The following is a 19,713-nucleotide window of genomic DNA, read 5'->3' as shown; positions in this document are numbered from 1 at the left end:
CAGAGTGGGATTACTTACGGTTCATCTTTATTCTGATGAGTGGGGACCCAGTTTACTGGGGGAGGGTATGCAACTTTGATTTCCTGTGTTCAGCTTCTCTTTTTTGGTTTTCCCTAATTTTGCCCTGGTTGTTTCTTACTATCTTGTGACCCTTTTGTTTTTAAGGAGATTACTCTTTTTCCTATTTTATCCAATCATTTTACTTATTTATTTTTATAAATTTATTTATTCATTTATTTCTGGCTGTGTTGGGTCTTGGTTGCTGCGTGCGGGCTTTCTCTAGTCTAGTTGTGGGGAGCGGGGGGCTACTCCTCACTGCCATGCACTGGCTTCTCATTGTTGTGGCTTCTCTTGTTGCAGAGCACGGGCTCTAGGTGCACGGGCTTCAGTAGTTGTGGCACATGGGCTCAGTAGTTGTGGCTCACAGGCTCTAGAGCGCAGGCTCAGTACTTGTGGTGCACGGGCTTAGTTTCTCTGCGGCATGTGGGATATTCCCCGACTAGGTCCCGAACCCGTGTCCCCTGCATTGACAGGCGGATTCTTAACCACTGAGCCACCAGGGAAGCCTTCCAGTCATTTTAGTTGTCTTCAGTAGGAGGATTGGTCCACATAACCCAACCTACCATTACTAGAAGTGGAAATCTTCCTTATTTGATCTTTAACAATACTACGAGGTTCATGTGCAGATATATAAGTGGGCTGCTTCAGTGGATGAGGGAACTGAGGCTGAGAAAAGTGTAGTGGTTGATTTAAGATTGTCCAGGTAGGTGGCACAGCCTGGCACTCCTGAGTCTGAGTCTACATTTCCACCTTTGAGACTTTTTCTACTGGGTGTCTTCTTCGAATTTTGAATGAAGCAGGCATATATTGAAGGCATTTTAAAAAATATGCAATACCTTTACAAAATCATTTAGATAGACCATTGACTGATAAATTATGTTGGTACAGCTTTTTCCAAATACGGCATTTTAAATGGAAAATGATCATTGCTTTCCTTTCTTTTTCAGCTGAAGTGAGTAGTGAATACAGTATGGATAAGGCAATGGTTGAATTTGCAATGATGGATCGGGAACTAAACCATTATTTAAAGGCTGTTCAATCTACAATAAACCATGTAAGTTTATACCACTCACCTAGTTATATTTGGTTACAGCTCACTGACTTAGAAACACAAATCAAAATTCTTTTCTAACCTTTAATAATTTCTTATCCTTACTGTAGTAGCTATTAATCTCTTCTTAATCAGGAAGTTCATAGAATAGGAATCTTAAATATTTCCCCAGATAGGCCACCTAGGTTTAATTAGGATATTACATCTGTTTTAGATTTCCTTGCATTTTTTGGTCTCGAATTTTTTAGTCTAAGCCTCCTTCAAATGTGAGTAGTTTTTTATAAAATGCTACAAATTGCGTAGGACTTGTTTTTATTGTTATATTTGCTTAAGCATACAATTTAGACCAGGTTTAGTTACTCATTCTCCAGCTTTAACGAATATGCAGCTATTGCAAAATTCATAGAATCAGATAATAGGGAGAGGTTTTAGAGCAAGGTTACAAATAGAGAAGCATGGCCTTTTGGTTTTTCCAGAAGCCAAACTTGTCTTTGTTGGCTCCAGCATGTCACAGGAATAACACATAAGGCAGTTAAGGTGGGAACATAGCAACATCCTTTTCAGCAGTACTGTGTTGAGCAAGAAATGAGCAGTATGATTGCAGTAATGTTTCTGAGAAGTGCTTTGTCCTCTGAGCAGTGGAAACTCCCCTTTGAACTGATTTCATATACCTGTGTAATAGGATGTCTTGTACTTCTGGTTTCTTTATTTGCTTTTTCTTACTTCTATCTATGGGAAAATTCCAAAAATAAAATGCTTTACAAGATTGGCTACTATTCAGTGGGAGATAAATTTTTGAATATGGTTTAATACTTAAGCTATAGTTAAATGGGTATATATGTTCATGGTTATATGCAGTTTTTCTGTTCTTTTCTTTCTTTAAAATTTTTTTTCTGTTTTTTTTTTAATGGTTAATATTTATTAAGTGTAGCAGTTGTGACTAACTTAAGAATGTCTGCTTATAGCCAAGTAATACACTCATTCAACTTGTACATTTCTGGTGTTTCTAACCATTGTGACTGTCTCGGGACTGTGAATATTCCTTCCATAGGAAAATATGAAAATGATGTCATGTTAGATTCTTAAACTAGATAGCAAAGCACTTAGACCAGAGGTTTTCAACTCCAGCTGACCCCTAGAAACAGCCAGTCCCTACCCTACACTAAAGAGATTCTGATTTCATTGATCTGGAGAAGGATTGGGGCACCAGTATTTTTTAAAAACCCATTCTGTTATGTATCTAAGGTTGAAAACCACTGCCTTAAAAGAACAAGGCTGACTTTATAGAATAAAGTGTGTTCGTTACCAAAGATCAGAGTTAGGCTTATTGTATAGATCAATCCTGCCTTGACCCTTACATTCTATGGAGGTTATTTGATAGGCTTTTCTATCTTTAACCTTGATGTTTTGCAAATATAACAGCACGATGTACATTATAGATAAGAAAACAGATTTTGGAAGTTGAAGAACTTAATGTGGATTTTTTTTTTCTATTAAACCCTAGGATTCACAGATATGTAAGGTATTTTTACGTGAAGAATTGGACTTTTCCCCCTTCAAAAAACTGAGTCATAAAAAAAGAAAAAGCAACCCTCACCCTCATGCACATTCAGTAGTTAATAGCATTTCTTTCATCCTGAGGCCTCATCCCATTACACCCACCCTACTAATCAGGAAAGAATATAATTGGAGTTTTATCCAGCTTTTCAGCCCTAACCTTACGCTAGACTATGGAGTAACTTGGATTTAGTGATTCTAATGCTTGTCGGGAAGGTCCCTGGTCTTTAATAAGAGAACACATGTTTATTGCGTTTTTTTCTCATGCAAAGTTGTGCTCTCTATATAAGCTTGATATGAGACCAAGAATAGCAAATCATAGTTTAATAAGATTTCTAAGACCTAAAACCATATAGGGACATAGTGGGGATGTGACCATTATTTTAAAGGGAATATTTTACCCTCTTTATATACTGTGTACTCTTTACATAGTATGGACATTTATGGACATTGCTATCTTATTGCCTGTTTTGATGAGGAATAAAGAATGAACAGCAGATTCAGAGAGTCCAGAATGGTATAGCTGTTCTGTGCTATAGAAATAGCAGTGGTCTAGGGATCAGAAATTCTTCCAACCCTGGTGCTTCCATCTTCTAAGTTATGATCCTGGGTCAAGAAACTTAACCTCTTGGAATCTCGTGTTCTTCATCTATAAGATTCTTGGCCTGCCTATTTCACAAGATTATTATGTGAATCAGATTACATATTGTGTATCAAACACTTTGACATTCATAAAATTTGATGGAGATAAAGATACTATTTTATTACAAACCCAGATTTCCAAACATACTCCTGAGGAAGGTGGAACTGGATCTTTCTTAACGAGTACTTTGCTCACTTTATTTCAGGGCTTTGAAATAAAACTTTTATTGGCTTTGACCTGTCCTCCTCTGGAATTCAGGAATCATATAGGATTAGCTATAAGCTGGTAAAGTTTACAATATGAGGTCTTTATGATCTCTAAAACAAAGAAATTGTTTTAAGTCAGATTATTAGGAAAGAATACAGAAAATAGGAGCCCCTGTTGAGTCTCATTTCATTTCTGCTCTGTCATAGACTTTTAAGAGCTGCAGTACTTCCATTCCTGTATCATTTGCCAAGATTCTCATCCACCCCCTGGTCTTTCTGTTTATGAATTTTCATATAGTCATAGAAAGTTTAAAAAGTTTTTGTCATCATCAAAGTGCATTAAAGTTTATCATTTAAATAAAGATCTCGCTCCTGCTCTCACCTTCACAGAATTCTGAAGGTTATACACCGCTGAAAAGGTTTTAGAAGTTTACTTTGGAACCTTAGATGTGGTTCAATTTACCAACAATCCCTGGGAAGTCCCTTTGGCATCCAACAGAAGCTCTCAGATTGCCTTTCTTTGTCCTTTAAGAAAATAGAGCTGCTAGAGCTGAAGAATAGAGCTGAAGACTTTATTTGGAATCAGTATTTATTTCAGCGCTCTGAAACTTAAAAAAAAAAAAAAAAATGGGACTTTGTCCCAGCTGTTTTGTAGAGGGAATATCATGCAGTGAGCACCTAAGGGGGGAAAAAAAATTTCCAGACAGTCTATAAGTTATTTATAAAAACTTTCAGGATAAGTGGGTTATATACCTGTCACAACTCTTTAAAACATGTAGAACCGTAAACAGAATTTCTGTATGAACGCTTTGGAGACTTTCAGTCATGAGACCACACGTGATGAAAGTGTTTTGAAAGGTATAAAATGGCACATAGATATGCTATGATACACTTCTTTTATTGCTGTTACTGCTGAGGAAAAACTTCTCTCAGTTTCACGTTGAGAACAGAGTGATGTTCTGAACATTAGCTTTTGATGACCTAACGTTCCCTTCCTTGATTTCTAAGCTTTTATTATTTGAGTATCTTGAAGGGGCACCATTGGCTGGCTTTTTGTTCTCAAACATTCACTGAACAAATATCTTCTAAACATCCATGTGCCAGGTACTTCTAGGTGCAAGAAAGAGGAGGTCAATCAGCAAAGCCCATATGATCTCACCTTCAGAATGTCTGAAGCCTAGAGAGGGAGACAAACATTTAACAAAGAACAATACAGATATTATTTAATGATTGTTGTGCTGTGTACTACAAAGGGAAAATAAAGTTTTCAAGGAGTTAATAACTCAGGGGGCATATCTGCTGGGGGGGGAGTGGGTTGGTGGTTAGGGGACTCCTTCCTGATGAAGTGATACTGAATCTAAGATGAAAGTCAAATGAGCCTCAACATGGGGATCATGATATATAACTTCCCTGTCTATGTGACTTTTGCATGAAATGGAAGCATCTTTTTTTTTTCCTCAGTGTCAGAGTTTCAGAGTGCCTTGATCAATCCAAAGGCTTAATTTGAGAAAATTAAGCCAGAGAAAGCCGATTTTTATACATAGAAAGTTTAAAGACTATAGAGTAGTTGAGTAACCTACTAAGGTTGGTCGAGGATTCATTCATCCACAGATGTGAGCGGCTACCATGTGCCAGGAACTGTGCTTATTAAAGCCAGTTATGGCAGTAGTTGATTTAAGAATAATTTCATTACCAGTATTCTGCTTCTCAAGCCAGTTCACTGGTCAAATGGGTTATCCCTCTTGAAGTGAGACTCTTTATCATGTATTGAATAAACAGTGGTAATACTGTGTATTTCTGGTTCTGGATTTATGTGGTGGTTTTAAACTAAACGTGGAGTCCATCGTGGGCTTCAGATTCCAGAGGGTGGGCACCAGCTTAATTCAAGGAATCTTCAAATCTATTCTCAGGTATGTGTTTTTTCAAATAAGAGATGATAAAGCGTCCACCACTATCGTTGGGGTGGTCTTCGCAACTGTTTTATAGTGTTAATTCTCATAGTGAGAAAGGATGGGCCCCCTGAAGCTAAATGACAAATGACCTAACAGGTTCAGATTAGTTGCAGATAATATTAGCAGTCAGTGGTAAAATATATATTTCCTGTGCTTTTTTTTTTTTTTTTTTGGCAGTACGCGGGCCTCTCACTGTTGTAGCCTCTCCCGTTCCGGAGCACAGGCTCCGGACGCGCAGGCTCAGCGGCCCAGCCGCTCCGCAGCATGTGGGATCCTCCCGGACCGGGGCACGAACCCGTGTCCCCTGCATCGGCAGGCGGACTCTCAACCACTGCGCCACCAGGGAAGCCCTCCTGTGCTCTTTGATGAGCAGCCTAGTCCTAGAGTTTAGCAAAAACAACTAAAGCTTAGGATTCACATTATACTTTGCATTTTCTTTATCATGATACTTAATAGTGCAATTTTACTGCAACAAACTTCAAATCTTAAAAGAATTGTCACATTTTACCTGTATATGGTTCTTTTAGTAGGTGCTACCTTAGCATGTTACTTTACGGAAAATCCAGAGTGTTGCATTTTCTTCACCTTCCTCTATTACTCTGTTTTGGGCTACATGCATCTTAGAGATTATCTAAGATTTGGAAGCATTTGAGTCAGATTGCTGCCACATATTTGTTGTGTGTGTGTGTGTTTTTAAATAAATTTATTTTTATTTTTGGCTGCGTTGGGTCTTTGTTGCTGCATAGGCTTTCTCCAGTTGCGGTGAGCGGGGGCTACTCTTCATTGCAGTACGTGGGCTTCTCATTGTGGTGGCTTCTCTTGTTGCAGAGCACAGGCTCTAGGCGCGTGGGCTTCACTAGTTGTGGCACGCGGGCTTAGTAGTTGTGGCTCACGGGCTCTAGAGCGCAGGCTCAGTAGTGGTGGCGCACGGGCTTAGTTGCTCCTCGGCATGCGGGATCTTCCCGGACCGGGGCTCGAACCCGTGTCCCCTGCATTGGCAGGCGGATTCTTAACCACTGTGCCACCAGGGAAGTCCCTGTTGCGGTTTTTTAAATCAGTTTTTTATAACAGTTCCTACCAAAAGCGTAGGGAGGGAGGATATTTTTCTTCTTAACCTAACAGGGGCAGTTAGTTGCTGGATCGGTTTATTGTGTTGTTTCTTATAAATCTGTTCATGGATATGTCCTGTGTACTGTGACTTTTACTTGCTAAGCTAACCTGAACATTTAGTCTGCATTTTAAAAGTAGCATGTTGAGAGTTAGAAGAGTGGAAATATACCTCACGTAAGTTGTTGAAACCAACACAATCTCAGATATAATAAAAGAACAAGGTGGGTCAAAGGTATAGCTTACCTCAGCCTTGACATTATGCAACTAGTTTAGAATGTTTTTGATATCACTTCCCTATGCCTCTTCACCCTTCACCCTTCATCAACTGGTAAGCTTTGCCTTTTGTAAATCTTATTTTAAAGTTACCTTAACATCTTCTGCTTTAACATGAAATCTTATGAGCTATCTTGTAAGTTGGGAGTTACTAATTTAGTTATACCAGATTTGGGGAGCATTTCTCACTTAGAAAGCTAAAAATTTATAGTATCAGAAGAAAGTTCCAGGGCAGAGGATGTGATTTATTGGCTATCACCATCTTCTGACTGCATCTAAGAATGCACCTCACATTGTGAATCATCGACAGAAGAGGAAGGAGGGTAAATTTGTTTGGGATTATGACAGTTGAGGACAGAAGATTCCTGAGCATGAGAGAAATGACTGTTGTCAGCAGAATAGCAAGAAAGTGAGAGAGGACAGTGGAATTAGTGAGACTCTCTTGGAGCCAAGTGGGAAAGTACTGTGGAATCCCCCTCTTCTCCACTGCCCGCCCTCCATGGTGGTGTGTGGTCTCTTAACACCTTTCCTGTCAAAGTTAACAGATGCTCCACATATAAGCCTTTTCATCTGTAGGAATATTGCCCAGATGTGGAAATTAACCAGGGGGAAAAAAAGTTGACGTAGGTATTCACTCTTTAGCCTCTTGGCCCTGGAATGTGTGATTACTGGTAATTAATTTCTATTCCGTTCCTTTAGAACTCACTCTGTAGTTATTCCGAAATTAAGGTTGTGTTTGGTAGCATTTTTTCTAATGCTAACAGAGAGAGTTAGGTCTGGATATAGTATTTCACTAATTGAGTTGTCTCGATAGGAAAGAATCCAGATATAAATCTCTTAGGTTACCAAGTGAAGTAGCTACTAATAGGTGAACATTCTAGTCTTGTGCCATATTAAGACTTCTTATCATGGGTAGTTTATAGAAATCCACCTTCGTGTTTTTTAGGTACTAAGCGTTGGATTTTATTCATAATTATAAAAACGTTTACACTCTACTGGGTCTTAATGTGCCTCTAATGCAGCATTTTCAGAAGTTTGCTCTGTAATACTAATTAATCACGATGTGAGTAAGTATAATAGGAAAAAAGGATTTTGTGGTCAAATAAGTTTGGGGAGTGCTTGATTAAAAGAATTTCCTTAAAGACTCCAAAGCCCTTAATATGCTTTTATGCATTGTGATTCTCCAAAGGAGGAATATTTAGTAATTTCCTAACCTTACTTGAAAACCTCTTTGGGGGAAGGACTGGTACTTTACAGAACCCAGTTTGGAAAACGCTTCTGTAGTCTCAATCCCTGTACCTTACAGAAGAGGCTAAAAGATGGATTCAGCAATTTGTGGTAGAGTTTTTGTGACATCCAGGGAACTGGGGAGTATATCAAACCCCCTACCTAAAATGGACCTACAAGATGTTTCTATGCAGAAGATCAGGAAAGGGCCAGGCCTCTGAAAAGACTATGTGTTATTCCAACAGTGAAAGAGAGGAAAGAAAAGTTTTTAAAAACATTCAATGGTTGCTTGGCTATGTCTCTTTGAAGCAAACAAGACCCCCGGTGTGGGGTATTGGTTCAGGAACGTGGAGAGAAGGAAAAGTTTTCAAGGAAATGAAGAGAGGAGGGGATAGTTTAGGTAGAAAGGACACAGCAGCAGTGTGGACAGAAAAAAGCATACAGACTTTGAAAGACCTGGTTCAGCACAACTCTCAATGCTTATTGAACACCTTGGCCTCAGTGGTACTGGGCAATTCTGGCAGGTAACTCCTTGAAATTTTTTTTTTTTTTTTTGGCTCTGCCACGCGGCATGTGGGATCTTAGTTCCCCGACCAGGGATCTAACCCACGCCCCCTGCAGTGGGAGCTCGGAGTGTTAACCACTGGACCGCCAGGGAAGTCCCACTTGAATTATTTAAATGATGTGAATGTTCTTTAATATAGCAAACTCCTGCTTATTTCTGACATTGGGCATAGTCCGTATGTAGCATCAAACCCTTATTTTAGATAATCACTTGAGCCTCCTTCCATGTCAAACTTTTCACCGTACTTGATAAGTATTAAAGATCTTGAGATGTTGGCCATTCCCCACTATCTAGCAGTGGTGCTCATGGGCAGTGAAAGAGTGTAGGCTAACTGCAGAAGAGAGATGGGAAAATAGTTTGAATCACGGAATGGATCACCAAATGTTAAGATTCACTGTAAAATGAATGCATTTGCAGAGTTGAAAGCAGTTGCTTGTTTATTAATCTCATAATTAAGCTGTTCAGTTAGCGCCAATAGTATGCTTAGTCTAATGAAGAGACAAAAGCCTCTTGACATGTGTATATAAAATAGCTACAAAATAGTACTAACAGTGAAATAGTTTGACACAGACAATAAAAACATGCTTAAGAAATTCAGAGTAAGGGAGAAGAGCCTTTGCTTAAATTCCGGCTTTTCTACCCTCTCACTCTGAGCCTCAATTTCTTCTTAAAGTGGGGGTGATAGAATATAGGTCAGAGAGTTCTGGAAACGATGAAAAGTGATAGCATGAAAGCACCTAAAACAGTTCTGTCAAGACTCGTTTATAAAGTTGCCCAGAGAGTTCTATAAAGGAGAAGTCATTTCCTTTGATCAAATTTAAATAGTATCTGAAGAGGAAATTTGAGTTAAAATTTAGACAGTAGAGTAGGCTGCAGGAAACCATTGGGAAAGGGCAGAGATGATTATGTCCTTGAGAGGTTGAAGGAAGGGCTTCTTTCCTTAGAAGGAGTCTTCTGGTAATGGGGGCAGAGAGGATGTTGGGGGGAAGTTGGTGCTCATACTGTTGTAAGCCAAAAGGATTGGGCAGAATATGGGGGAGCAGGCCAGTGAGATGCATGGCATTTGGCCAGTTGGATGTGAAGTCCCCTGATCAATAAGTCTACTTCTGTCTGTAGCAATGAGAAAGAGATTGCTCCCTTTAACATATGCTAGTTAGGGTTTCCCTGGTGGTGCAGTGGTTGAGAGTCTTGCCTGCCGATGCAGGGGATGCGGGTTCGTGTCCCGGTCCGGGAAGATCCCACATGCCACGGAGCGGCTGGGCCCGTGAGCCATGGCCGCTGAGCCTGCGCGTCCGGAGCCTGTGCTCCACGATGGGAGAGGCCACAACAGTGAGAGGCCCGCGTACTGCAAAAAAAAAAAAAAAAACATATGCTAGTTAATGGCAATGGAGGGGGAGCCACACTAGAGATACGGACCAGACAACTAAGTGAAAACTTTGGTAATTCACGAATAACATTTGATATTTTCCAAAGTAAACAAAAATTACTTAAAGATGTAAGCAAGATAGTTCAATAAATAGCATAATTATATATACCCAAGTGCACAGAGAGAAATATATCTTCACTTACATTTCCATCTTTAAATAATATTTTTTTATTAGTAGCACCCATTTGAACAAATATTGGGAGAGAAGAATGTGTTGGATTTACCCCTCTGATGTATCATATGCAAGTTGTCAGCTCTGTTTCAAATGTGTAATCTGTATGAATCGTTGACAAATGAAAGAAAAGAAAGTGTATAAATGGAGAGACTGTAAATGGATTTAATTTTTCAAGCCCTGTGTGAGTTTGCAGTTGTCCTGGTAAGGAAAGCTCTTTCATTCTGAAGTGGAGCCAGTGCCCAGTGAACTGTCATTGAGAGAATGGTGAGGATTTCTTTTCATTCTGTTTCTCCCTTAAAGCATCAAGCTTCTAGCAATAGTGACTTTCATTCTTTTGTGTCATGGCCAGCCTGATATTTTTAACCACTTGAACTTTCTGAAATTTCATTTCTTTTTGGGCTTTTTTTCCCCCTAATTTATTTTTATTTTTGGCTGCCTTGGGTCTTCATTGCTGCGCGCGCAGGCTTTCTCTAGCTGCGGCGAGCGGGGGTTACTCTTCCTTGTGGGGTGCAGGCTTCTCATTGCGGTGGCTTCTCTTGTTGCGGAGCACGGGCTCTAGGCACGCGGGCTTCAGTAGTTGTGGCTCGCGGTCTCTAGAGCGCAAGCTCAGTAGTTGTGGCGCAGGGGCTTAGCTGCTCTGCGGCATGTGGGGTTTTCCTGGACCAGGGATCAAACCCATGTCCCTTGCATTGGCAGACGGATTCTTAACCACTGCGCCACCAGGGAAGTCCCATCCTCTTTTTTTTTTTTTTAAGGGAAATTTGTGTCACATAATATAGGATTCTTTAAAATAGTGAAAATCCTTATGTGCTGTCCTCACCAAATCAATTTAATTATTTCTTCTCTCCTTTATTTCATCTTAAAATAATCGTTCAATTATCTTCTAGTAGAAAATGATATTTTGGACTTCCCTGGTCGTCCAGTGGTTAAGAATCCACCTGGCAATGCAGGGGACACGGGTTCGATCCCTGGTCTGGGAAGATCCCACATGCTGTGGAGCGACAAAGCCCACGTGCCACAGCTACAGAGCCCACGTGCCGCAACTACTGAGCCCACGTGCTGCAACTACTGAGCCCACATGCTGCACAACGAAGAATAGACCCCGCTCGCCGCAACTAGAGAAAGCCCGCGCACAGCAGCGAAGACCCAGCACAGCCCCCCCAAATTAATTAATTAATTAATTTTTAAAAAAAGAAAATGATATTTAGAAAGACCAAGTCATTGTTACTTAAAATTGAAAACAGTAACCAGGAATAGTTTAATACGATTGCATCACGTGACTGATTTCCAGACGTCCTGACTTGCTTGCTTTTTACTTTCTCCTTGGCTGACACGCAGGGGTCTCACATGCTTCAATGCCTTCCAGTTGTCTCGTCTATTTGTGATTCTTGGAATGTTACTGGTAGTGAGGAGCAAACCCTCTCCACCCATCAGGTTACTCTCTGTCACCCTGAGGTTTATTTTAGCCCCTACCATGACACAGAAGCCAGTAAAACCACATGAAATGCTAAATCAGAGCTCTAAATGGACTACATGCTGGGTGTATTCAGAGCATCCCTCTTACAAAATCAGAAATTAAATATGGCTCATGAGGTATAGTTACACAGTGTTTTAAAAAGCCTAAGCAAAAATATCATATGCTCAATTTTTTCTTAGAAGAAATACTTAACATATTACTTAAAGCACCTATAAATAATATAGATGAAATTAGAATATGTCATGCCACATTTTCTATAATAGTAATGGTATTGCTCTGCCAGAATGTGGAATGAAAATGTGTTGGCTTTGTAAGGTAAAGTGTGTGTGATCCCATTACAATAGTAAATTGTTTGGTGTTACTGTTCAGTTTAATTATTGTGGTTTTTTTCTACACCTAGGTACTGAAAAGCTGTGTTGACCTTAAGCACGTTTGCAAAATGACCTAGTAATATCTGCACCTACCTATGACAGAGCAAGTTCTTGATTAAGAAATGAGATAACCTATGTGAAAGCACTTGAGAGGTAGAAGTGCTATATAAAGGCAAAGGCTCATTGTTCTGTCCTGTTAACTTTTAACTTCTTTCTCTTGTCTCGAGAACGTCCACCACATGCTGATTTAAACTGGTGAACTCTTCTAAACCTCCTAAATTCGGAATAAATGGTAATAGGTGACTTGTGTTTTGTTTCCTCGTGTTTATTTTCTCATGCCACAGCTTAAACTGGAAGGAAAAAATGTGTAAGTTTTACACTCACCTTTTGTCCTTAATTTAGTCATCCTTTTGGTAAATGCTTATTTCTGCGCCCCCCCCCGCCCGCCCCCTGGCCCCAAGAGTTTTGCAGAAATCTCATGTAACAGTTCAACAAGTGACTAATGTAGATTGGGCTTGCTTAGTCTCTGAGTCACTTTATTATGAAACACTTAAACTTGAACATCTATCTGTAACAATGAGGAAATAATATAAAACAATTTATACTTTCTGATCTTATGGTTTTAGTGACTAACTCATCAGGCAACAATGAAGAAGGAAATTAATGAAAATTCACAATGTCAGACGAAATTAGACAAAAAGTCTCAGTAAATCATAATCACCTTCACTTCCTTTCCCCCTTTTCTCAACAGTTGATGTTTCATTGATAAGAGTGTTGGGCTGGGAAATAAAGATCTGACTTCTAATCCTTGTTCTGCCAGGCTATGACCTTGGACAAGTCACGGAAACTTCTGTGCTTCAGCTTCCTCATTTCTAAAATGAGGAATAATGCTATTTGCCCTACATACCTCACTGGGCAATTGTAGATAAAATGAGATTATAAATAGGAATGTGTTGTGATACTGCCCCCCCCAAAAAAAGTGAAAGGTGGTATATAGTTATTATGTCCTGACTGTCCCCATCTGACATCTCATATCTGAATGGCTACAGGCCCAAAGAGTGAAAGAGACTGCCTGAATATGCCAAAGAGGATCAGAAGGGAGTCTCTGTTAGCTCTTGGAACTGGAAAGAAATAAGATACATTCCCAGTGTTTGGATTTCTGAATTGAATCATGAAATACAGTTTCCCATAGAAATAACATTCAGTGGCTAGGTTTCCAGGCTAGCCAATTTTTAAAAAAATGATATAATCATAAATAGTTCATTGTGATCCAATTTCTGTAAACTGTAACAAAGCCCGTTTGTGGTATTGGTTTCAGTTTGGTGTTTCGGATGGTCTGGAGGACCTAGCCTATTGGATGATAGTGAATTCACTTCTCCTCTGGCTTCCCCAGTTACTTGATATTTGCCTACAGGCTGTTGATGGTTTACTTAAACCAGATTTGGAAATATCGGTTTCTGCTTCAGTCCCCTGGCCCATTGACTAAAAGAATCTGAAGCCAACTTTCTTTGCCCTGGGTAAGGGATGAGGAGCCTTCTGGGATCCCTGACCTCTTTAATGATCACAGTAACCTTCCAAGTTAGGTAAGGTGGATGATGGACTCTGAGCCTCAGGAAGGTTAAGGGTCATACGCAGGTCACATGCTTAGTCTTAAGAGGTGAGATTGAATCTTGGTTTTTTGATATGTCATTCAAGGCTCTCTTCATGACATCTCCATACCTCAAGACAGATGTAGTGGGACTTCCCTGGCAGTCCAGTGGTTAAGACTTCGCCTTCCAATGCAGGGGGTGCAGGTTTGATCCCTGGCCAGGGAGCTAAGATCCCACATGACTCAGGGCCAAAAAACCAAAACATAAAACAGAAGCAATATTGCAGCAAATTCAATAAAGACTTTAAAAATGGTCCACATCAAAAAAAAACCAAAATCTTAAAAAAAAAAAAAAATATATATATATATATATATATATATATATGATGTAGTTCGTCGAATGCACTTTGAATTGTAGTTTTAGTTGGGAGAAAGAGTGTTTTTGTGTAGTCTTGGTTATAAAATATGCTTCTGATCTTATACATATCTAACTGTAAATTTCCCAAAGGTAAAATTTTAGTCTGAGTGAAAAAGACTCTTCACACTGATTTGACATGCATAGGGAGAGATTCTGTTAATATTAAAGAACTGCTTGAGGAAAAGAATATTGTTATATGGAACTGTTATATTAAAAGATGGAATGGTCAGTCTTTCCATAATAATAGTAAGCCTAGCTAACGTTTCTCTAGTGCTTGCTATGTGCCAGGCATTGTTGAGGAACTTTTTTCTTCTTGCCAGCTTAGACTACAGATTTGCTCATGATTAGTTTTTAGAAGCAGGGAGGAAGAAGTCTCTCTGTGGAAGAAGGCAGTGAAATGGTCAGTAAGTGGCATGTCATGGAACATGTAAAGGATGTTTCACTGGGGTAGTGGAAGTAATACTGCAGCTGGAATCAGAAGACGTAGCTTCATCCTTGCTCCTCCACTGCCTAGCTGTGTGACACTGGGCTAGTGACCTGTCCTCTTAGAACCTTCAGCTTCCTTATTTGTAAAAAGAGGATAATGATACCTCACGAGACTACTGCGAGGATTAAGTGTGATACTGTAGGTAAAGTTCTTAACTACGCGTGCCCTCACAGGAAGTGAGGTTTTATATAGTAGGCATTGAGAGAATATTAATTGCTTCTTTTAATCTCCGTGCACAATGTGTTTGTGAATTTATGTTGGAGAACAGACTATGAAACCTGGTTTATAAATTTTTAAATATCATCCAATTTAAAGATGGTATTTTCCTTTGCTGCCTTCTTTAGTGCTTCAGGGTAACGTGCAGGGAATCAAGGAAAACAGGTTATGGCTAGAAGATCTGGGTTTTACAGGGTGGCCACCAAGTCTGGAAACATAGGTGAATATGCAATAAATGGCTTAATGATATAATATTATAGCCCATTATGAAATCGTATTGTCTATGCCTTCAGACTTGGTGGCCACCTTGTAGTTTTAGCTTTGTTATCTATTCGGTGTTCCATTCAAGGAAATTATTTACTCTCTGTGGCAGTGAGAATCAAATTATATAAATTATTCTCACAAGTGCTCTATGGACTATGAAGCACCTGTTTATTTTTTTCTTGTGGTACAGTGGCTTTTGATTAGATAAGATGGAGAGAAGTCATTTTCATTTACTCAGGAAATTTTTCTCATAGGTGACAAAATGGAAGGTGAAAATCAGTTTGATAGCTTTAGTAGTGGGAAATAATTTCAAATGAAAGGAAGCCATATGAATTATAGAGAAGGCAACATCAGAGAATTTGATAGGTGGCTAGATGGGAATGAATGGAGTAGATAAAGGATAAGGAGCATTAATAAACCGCTGGATTATTAGTAATTCCACAGTCTTTACTGTGTCGGGTGAGATGTGATAACTGAGAGAAGGATCCGGCCTTGTATCCTTGGATTGCCCTCATTCTGTGCTATGGATATGTGGTATGATATAAAGACAAGGGATTTGAAATCAAACTTACTGTTTATCAGAATGTTAGAAGATAACTTATGGATTTTTAAAAAATGTAAAAATAGGTATTTTTACATTTAGATATAGATAGTTATAAGCAAAATAGATGTAAGCAAATAGATATAAGTAAAAATAGATATTTTGCTTCTTTCTTTTTCAGGCCCTATAGTCACATTAAATGGGTTTTCTGATGGAAACTTGGCAAGAACAGAGGGAAGAAAACAATTAGCATTTCTCTTTGGTTACAACAGAAATGGTGAATTTGTTCCTTTGGTTATTCAGATCCTCTAGTTCATGGAGGGAGTTACTGGAGGACCCAGGAAAGACATGGAACGTGAGAGAGAAGTTCTTGTCCTCACGTCGGCGAGCGTGTAATGGGTTGGGTACTCCTCAATGGCCCAGGTGCCAAAGGCTGGTCTTCTGGTCTCAAATGCTCCACGAAACGGAGCACTGCTGCCCCGTTCTCCTCCCAGGTCTTTTGCTTTCTTCAGGAGAGAGCACCAAGTGTGTATATCCCTTCCCCTATCATCTCCCCTCCACACACACTCACACACACACAGACTGGAGCAAGAGATACTTCTTTCATTGTTCAGATTCTAAAGCAAAATAAGCTTCAGTATCACCAACCACTGCTGAGCTGAATGGAAAAGTTTATCTAAATGAGTATAAGAAAATCAAGATCCCCAGTAGTTAGGACTTTCCTTAGGAGCCTTGATTTTGATGGATGTAACAGAAAATAAGCAGGTAGGGGAGGGACTATATAGTACAGGCTTTGTGCATTGAGAGCTGCATTGAGAGAATTGCTAGGTCAGTCCTAAAGCAAAGAGGTTTTGAAAGGAATTATGCTAGAAGGGTGGGAATAGTTTAGATATGAAAAAAAAATCAGTGAAATTCATTTTTGTAAAGCACATGTTTTTTCCATTAGAGAAGCAAACATTGGGACCATTTTCCCAGTTCCATGTCCTTGAGGAGGTGAGAGCAAGAAAGGGTAGAACCTTAATCCTTGACAGTAAAGTATACGCCATCTGGGAAACTTCTCCTTGACTATCATTTTGTCAGTGTTGAAACTAACCTGAAAGTCAGTTTGGTTGTCCAAAGGTCTCCTTAATCACGTACTTAGAATATTTCATTTGATAAACATTACCTGGCTTATCGTGACAAAAACTGTTGGAAGAAATTTTGAAATCACTAATCGATAGATTTAGTTTCTACAGAGCATTTATTCGTTTATTTATTTGGGGACTGCTCCTGAGTTTAAGCCACCCTTCTTAAGAATATAACGTCTGTGTCACAAACTCATGACGATTGTGGTAAATATCGACACTGAACACAGTTCTTTGTGTAAATACTAAGGTATGCTTAAAAGGTCCCTTTGACAGGCTCTCAGGAATTTCTGCATTTATAAACTGCATTTATTGCAGAGAAAGGAAACATTGGGAGAGGAGAGGAAGAAAAGGAAAAAGACTGTAGTTCTTTTCTCCCCGTTCCTGTTTTTCAAAATGCACAGTGCACTCCGAGGCCATTGGTTCCATGTGGCTTCAAGCTTTCAACCCCCTGTCTCCTTGTTACCTCGCCCTGCCTGTCTGACATCACATAAGACGTGGTGCACTGAGAATAGAGCTTTTTTTTCTTTTAAGTGCCTAGTGTGTTTAACACTGTACTAGGTACCTTGTATGCATCACCATGTATCCTCACAACAGCTGGGTACGGCGGGTACCATAACATTCTTGTCTTGTGTAGATGAGGAAGCTGAGGCTGAATGAGTTGAGGGAATGGCCCTAGGTTACACACCTGGTGAAAAATCCAGAGGACATTGTTCAGTCATTCCCTTATTTGACTTTGCTACTATGGAGGACTCCCTCCTGTTCGAATTGTTATGTTCCCTTAACTTTCATGACAACACACGTCTGACTTTTCTTCTTGCTTCCGGCCACTTCTCCAGAGTCTGCCGGTGGACCCTACTTCACCTCTCCAGCCATAAAATCTTGGTATTCCTACCTGTTCTTTGACTCTTTTGTCTTCTTTGCGCTCTCTTCTTGAGCTTTTAACTTGAATACTGTCTTTGTGCTGCCAAGTCCCAAATCCTTATTTCCATTCCAGAGCATGAGTCTGAGAATCACACACATGAATTCAATCATCTATTTGATCTCTCGCTTCAGTGTGCTCCTTAAATTCAGCAAGTCAGAGAGTTTTCCCCTTGATTTTCTTCTGAGATTCTGTAACTGAGGAAATGGCGATATCCTCCCCCACAGTTGCCCACATCAGAAACCTGGTTATTATCCTCCCTTCTCCTAGCTCCTCATAGCTCGCATTCCATCACCAGATTTTACTGATTCTCAAATGAGGTTGCCTGCCTCATCCCCATTTTCACAATCTCCACTCTCCCATGAATAGTTTGCTGCATGAAGTTTTGCTTTCTTCTAGTATGTTTTCTAGCTAGTAGCCCAAAAACTGTTTCTAAATTGGAAATCTGATTATTTTGCCTGCCTTTTTCACAACTCTGCCCTCTTCACTTATTCCTTATTACTTTCAGGATTAAATTCAGACGTCTTTACCTGGTCTGTAACCCTGCTTAACTTGGTAGCCTCATTTTTTACCATTCTTTTATGCTAGTTCTTGGCATGTTCTCTTGCTTCTGGGCTTAGTACACATTATTCCTTCTGCTGGGAGTGCTCTTCTCTCACTTTCAAATAGCTAACTCCTTCCTTCCCTTCACAAACTTAGTCTAGCTCTTTTTCAACAGCCCTCCCTGACATCACCTGGTCTCTGTCCGCCAAATGTATCTTGTGCTCTCATAACACCATACACTTAGTCGTTTTCCATAGCGTTTGTAACTATAACCCTATCGTCTCTCCAAAACCATGTCTCAGATATACAGCTGTCTTCTTTTCATTCCCACTTCATTTCATTCCCATAGGCATTTCACTTTTAACCTTCCAAAACTAGCTGTTCCTCCAGACTTCCCCATCTCAGGAAATGGCAACTGTACCATTTCATCTAGAGAGGCCAAACCCAAAGTTGTCCTAAGTTCCTTAATGTGTCACAGCCCATATCCAGTTCATCAATAAAGCCTATTGTTTCTACCTTCAAAATATAGTTAGAATCTGACCACCTCTTGCTACTTGCTACGTCTTGCTACCCTAATGTGGGCTGTTGTCTCCTTTTGCCTAGATGACTGAAGTAGCCTACTAACTGGTCTGCTTCTAACTGGTCTCCTGCTTCTGCCCTTCCTCCCCTAAAATCTATTCTCATCATAATAGCCAGAGTGATCCTATAAAAAAGAAAACCAGGTCTTCTCACTCCTCTGCTCAAAACCTTCCCATCTCTCTTAGCCTAGAGGCTAAAGGCCCCACGTTGGCCTCCCTGGCCTGGCCCCCTTACTCCATCTTCACTTCTGACCTCATCTCCTACCACTCCACCCTGCCCTTTTTAATTTTCTTCAGGTCTCTGTTCCAATGTCATCTTTTCAGTGAAGCCTTCCCTAACCATCCATCATACAGGAGCTCACCTACCCCACCCTGTTTAACTGTTCTCGATAGCACTTATTACCATCCAGCTAATTATATCTTTTCTGACTGTTCTTCTCAACTAGAACTAAAAGTCTGTGAGGGCAGAGCCTTGGTCTCTGTTTACCACTGTATTCCCGGCATCTAGCGCAGTGCATGACCCCTAGTGGGCACTCAGTAACTCTGTAGTGAAGGCTAAGAAGAAGTTGTCATGGATTTAGTAGTTTTGCAGACATGCCAATCCAGCGAGTCCCAGATCCCATACTGATGAGCATTTCCAGTGCTTGTAGTTATACCACTCCTTTCCTCAGTTTCCCAATCTGTAACATAGGGATGTTCTTACCACTCAGGTTGTTTGTTTGTTTGGGGAAGATTAAATAAAATATCCCTGTGAAGTGCTTAGCTCAGTACCTTGCCCATAATAAACTATAAATTGAGAGCAGTTGTTGCTACTGATACTCTGCTAATTCTTATTAGAAGACCACATTTAATTGGTTATCCATTAGATTTTAAATTCAGCTGTATCTTAAACTTGCTATTGTGATAATAATGATAGTGTGGTTGCCAGAGGTAAGGGGA

The 19,713-nt window shown here is 39.9% G+C and overlaps 1 protein-coding gene across 3 annotated transcripts in view; it reads left to right on the top strand.

Moving 5' to 3' along the window:
* NSMCE2 (NSE2 (MMS21) homolog, SMC5-SMC6 complex SUMO ligase) overlaps nucleotides 1-19,713 on the top strand; it is a 223,878-nt gene that overhangs the window by 46,989 nt on the left and 157,176 nt on the right. For all 3 annotated transcript variants that reach the window (XR_003793583.1, XM_029223059.1, XM_029223060.1), the window contains exon 3: nucleotides 1,008-1,114. Coding sequence is in view for 2 of the 3 variants with exons in the window: in XM_029223059.1 (XP_029078892.1) it covers nucleotides 1,008-1,114 (107 nt within the window). In the remaining variant the exon portion in view is untranslated. The remainder of the gene's footprint in view (nucleotides 1-1,007; nucleotides 1,115-19,713) is intronic.

This window comes from Monodon monoceros, unplaced genomic scaffold (assembly GCF_005190385.1).
Source record: "Monodon monoceros isolate NGI ecotype Baffin Bay Population unplaced genomic scaffold, NGI_Narwhal_1 Super_Scaffold_14, whole genome shotgun sequence".
NCBI classification, from domain to species: domain Eukaryota; kingdom Metazoa; phylum Chordata; class Mammalia; order Artiodactyla; family Monodontidae; genus Monodon; species Monodon monoceros.
This window is presented reverse-complemented; position numbering and strand designations above follow the sequence as displayed.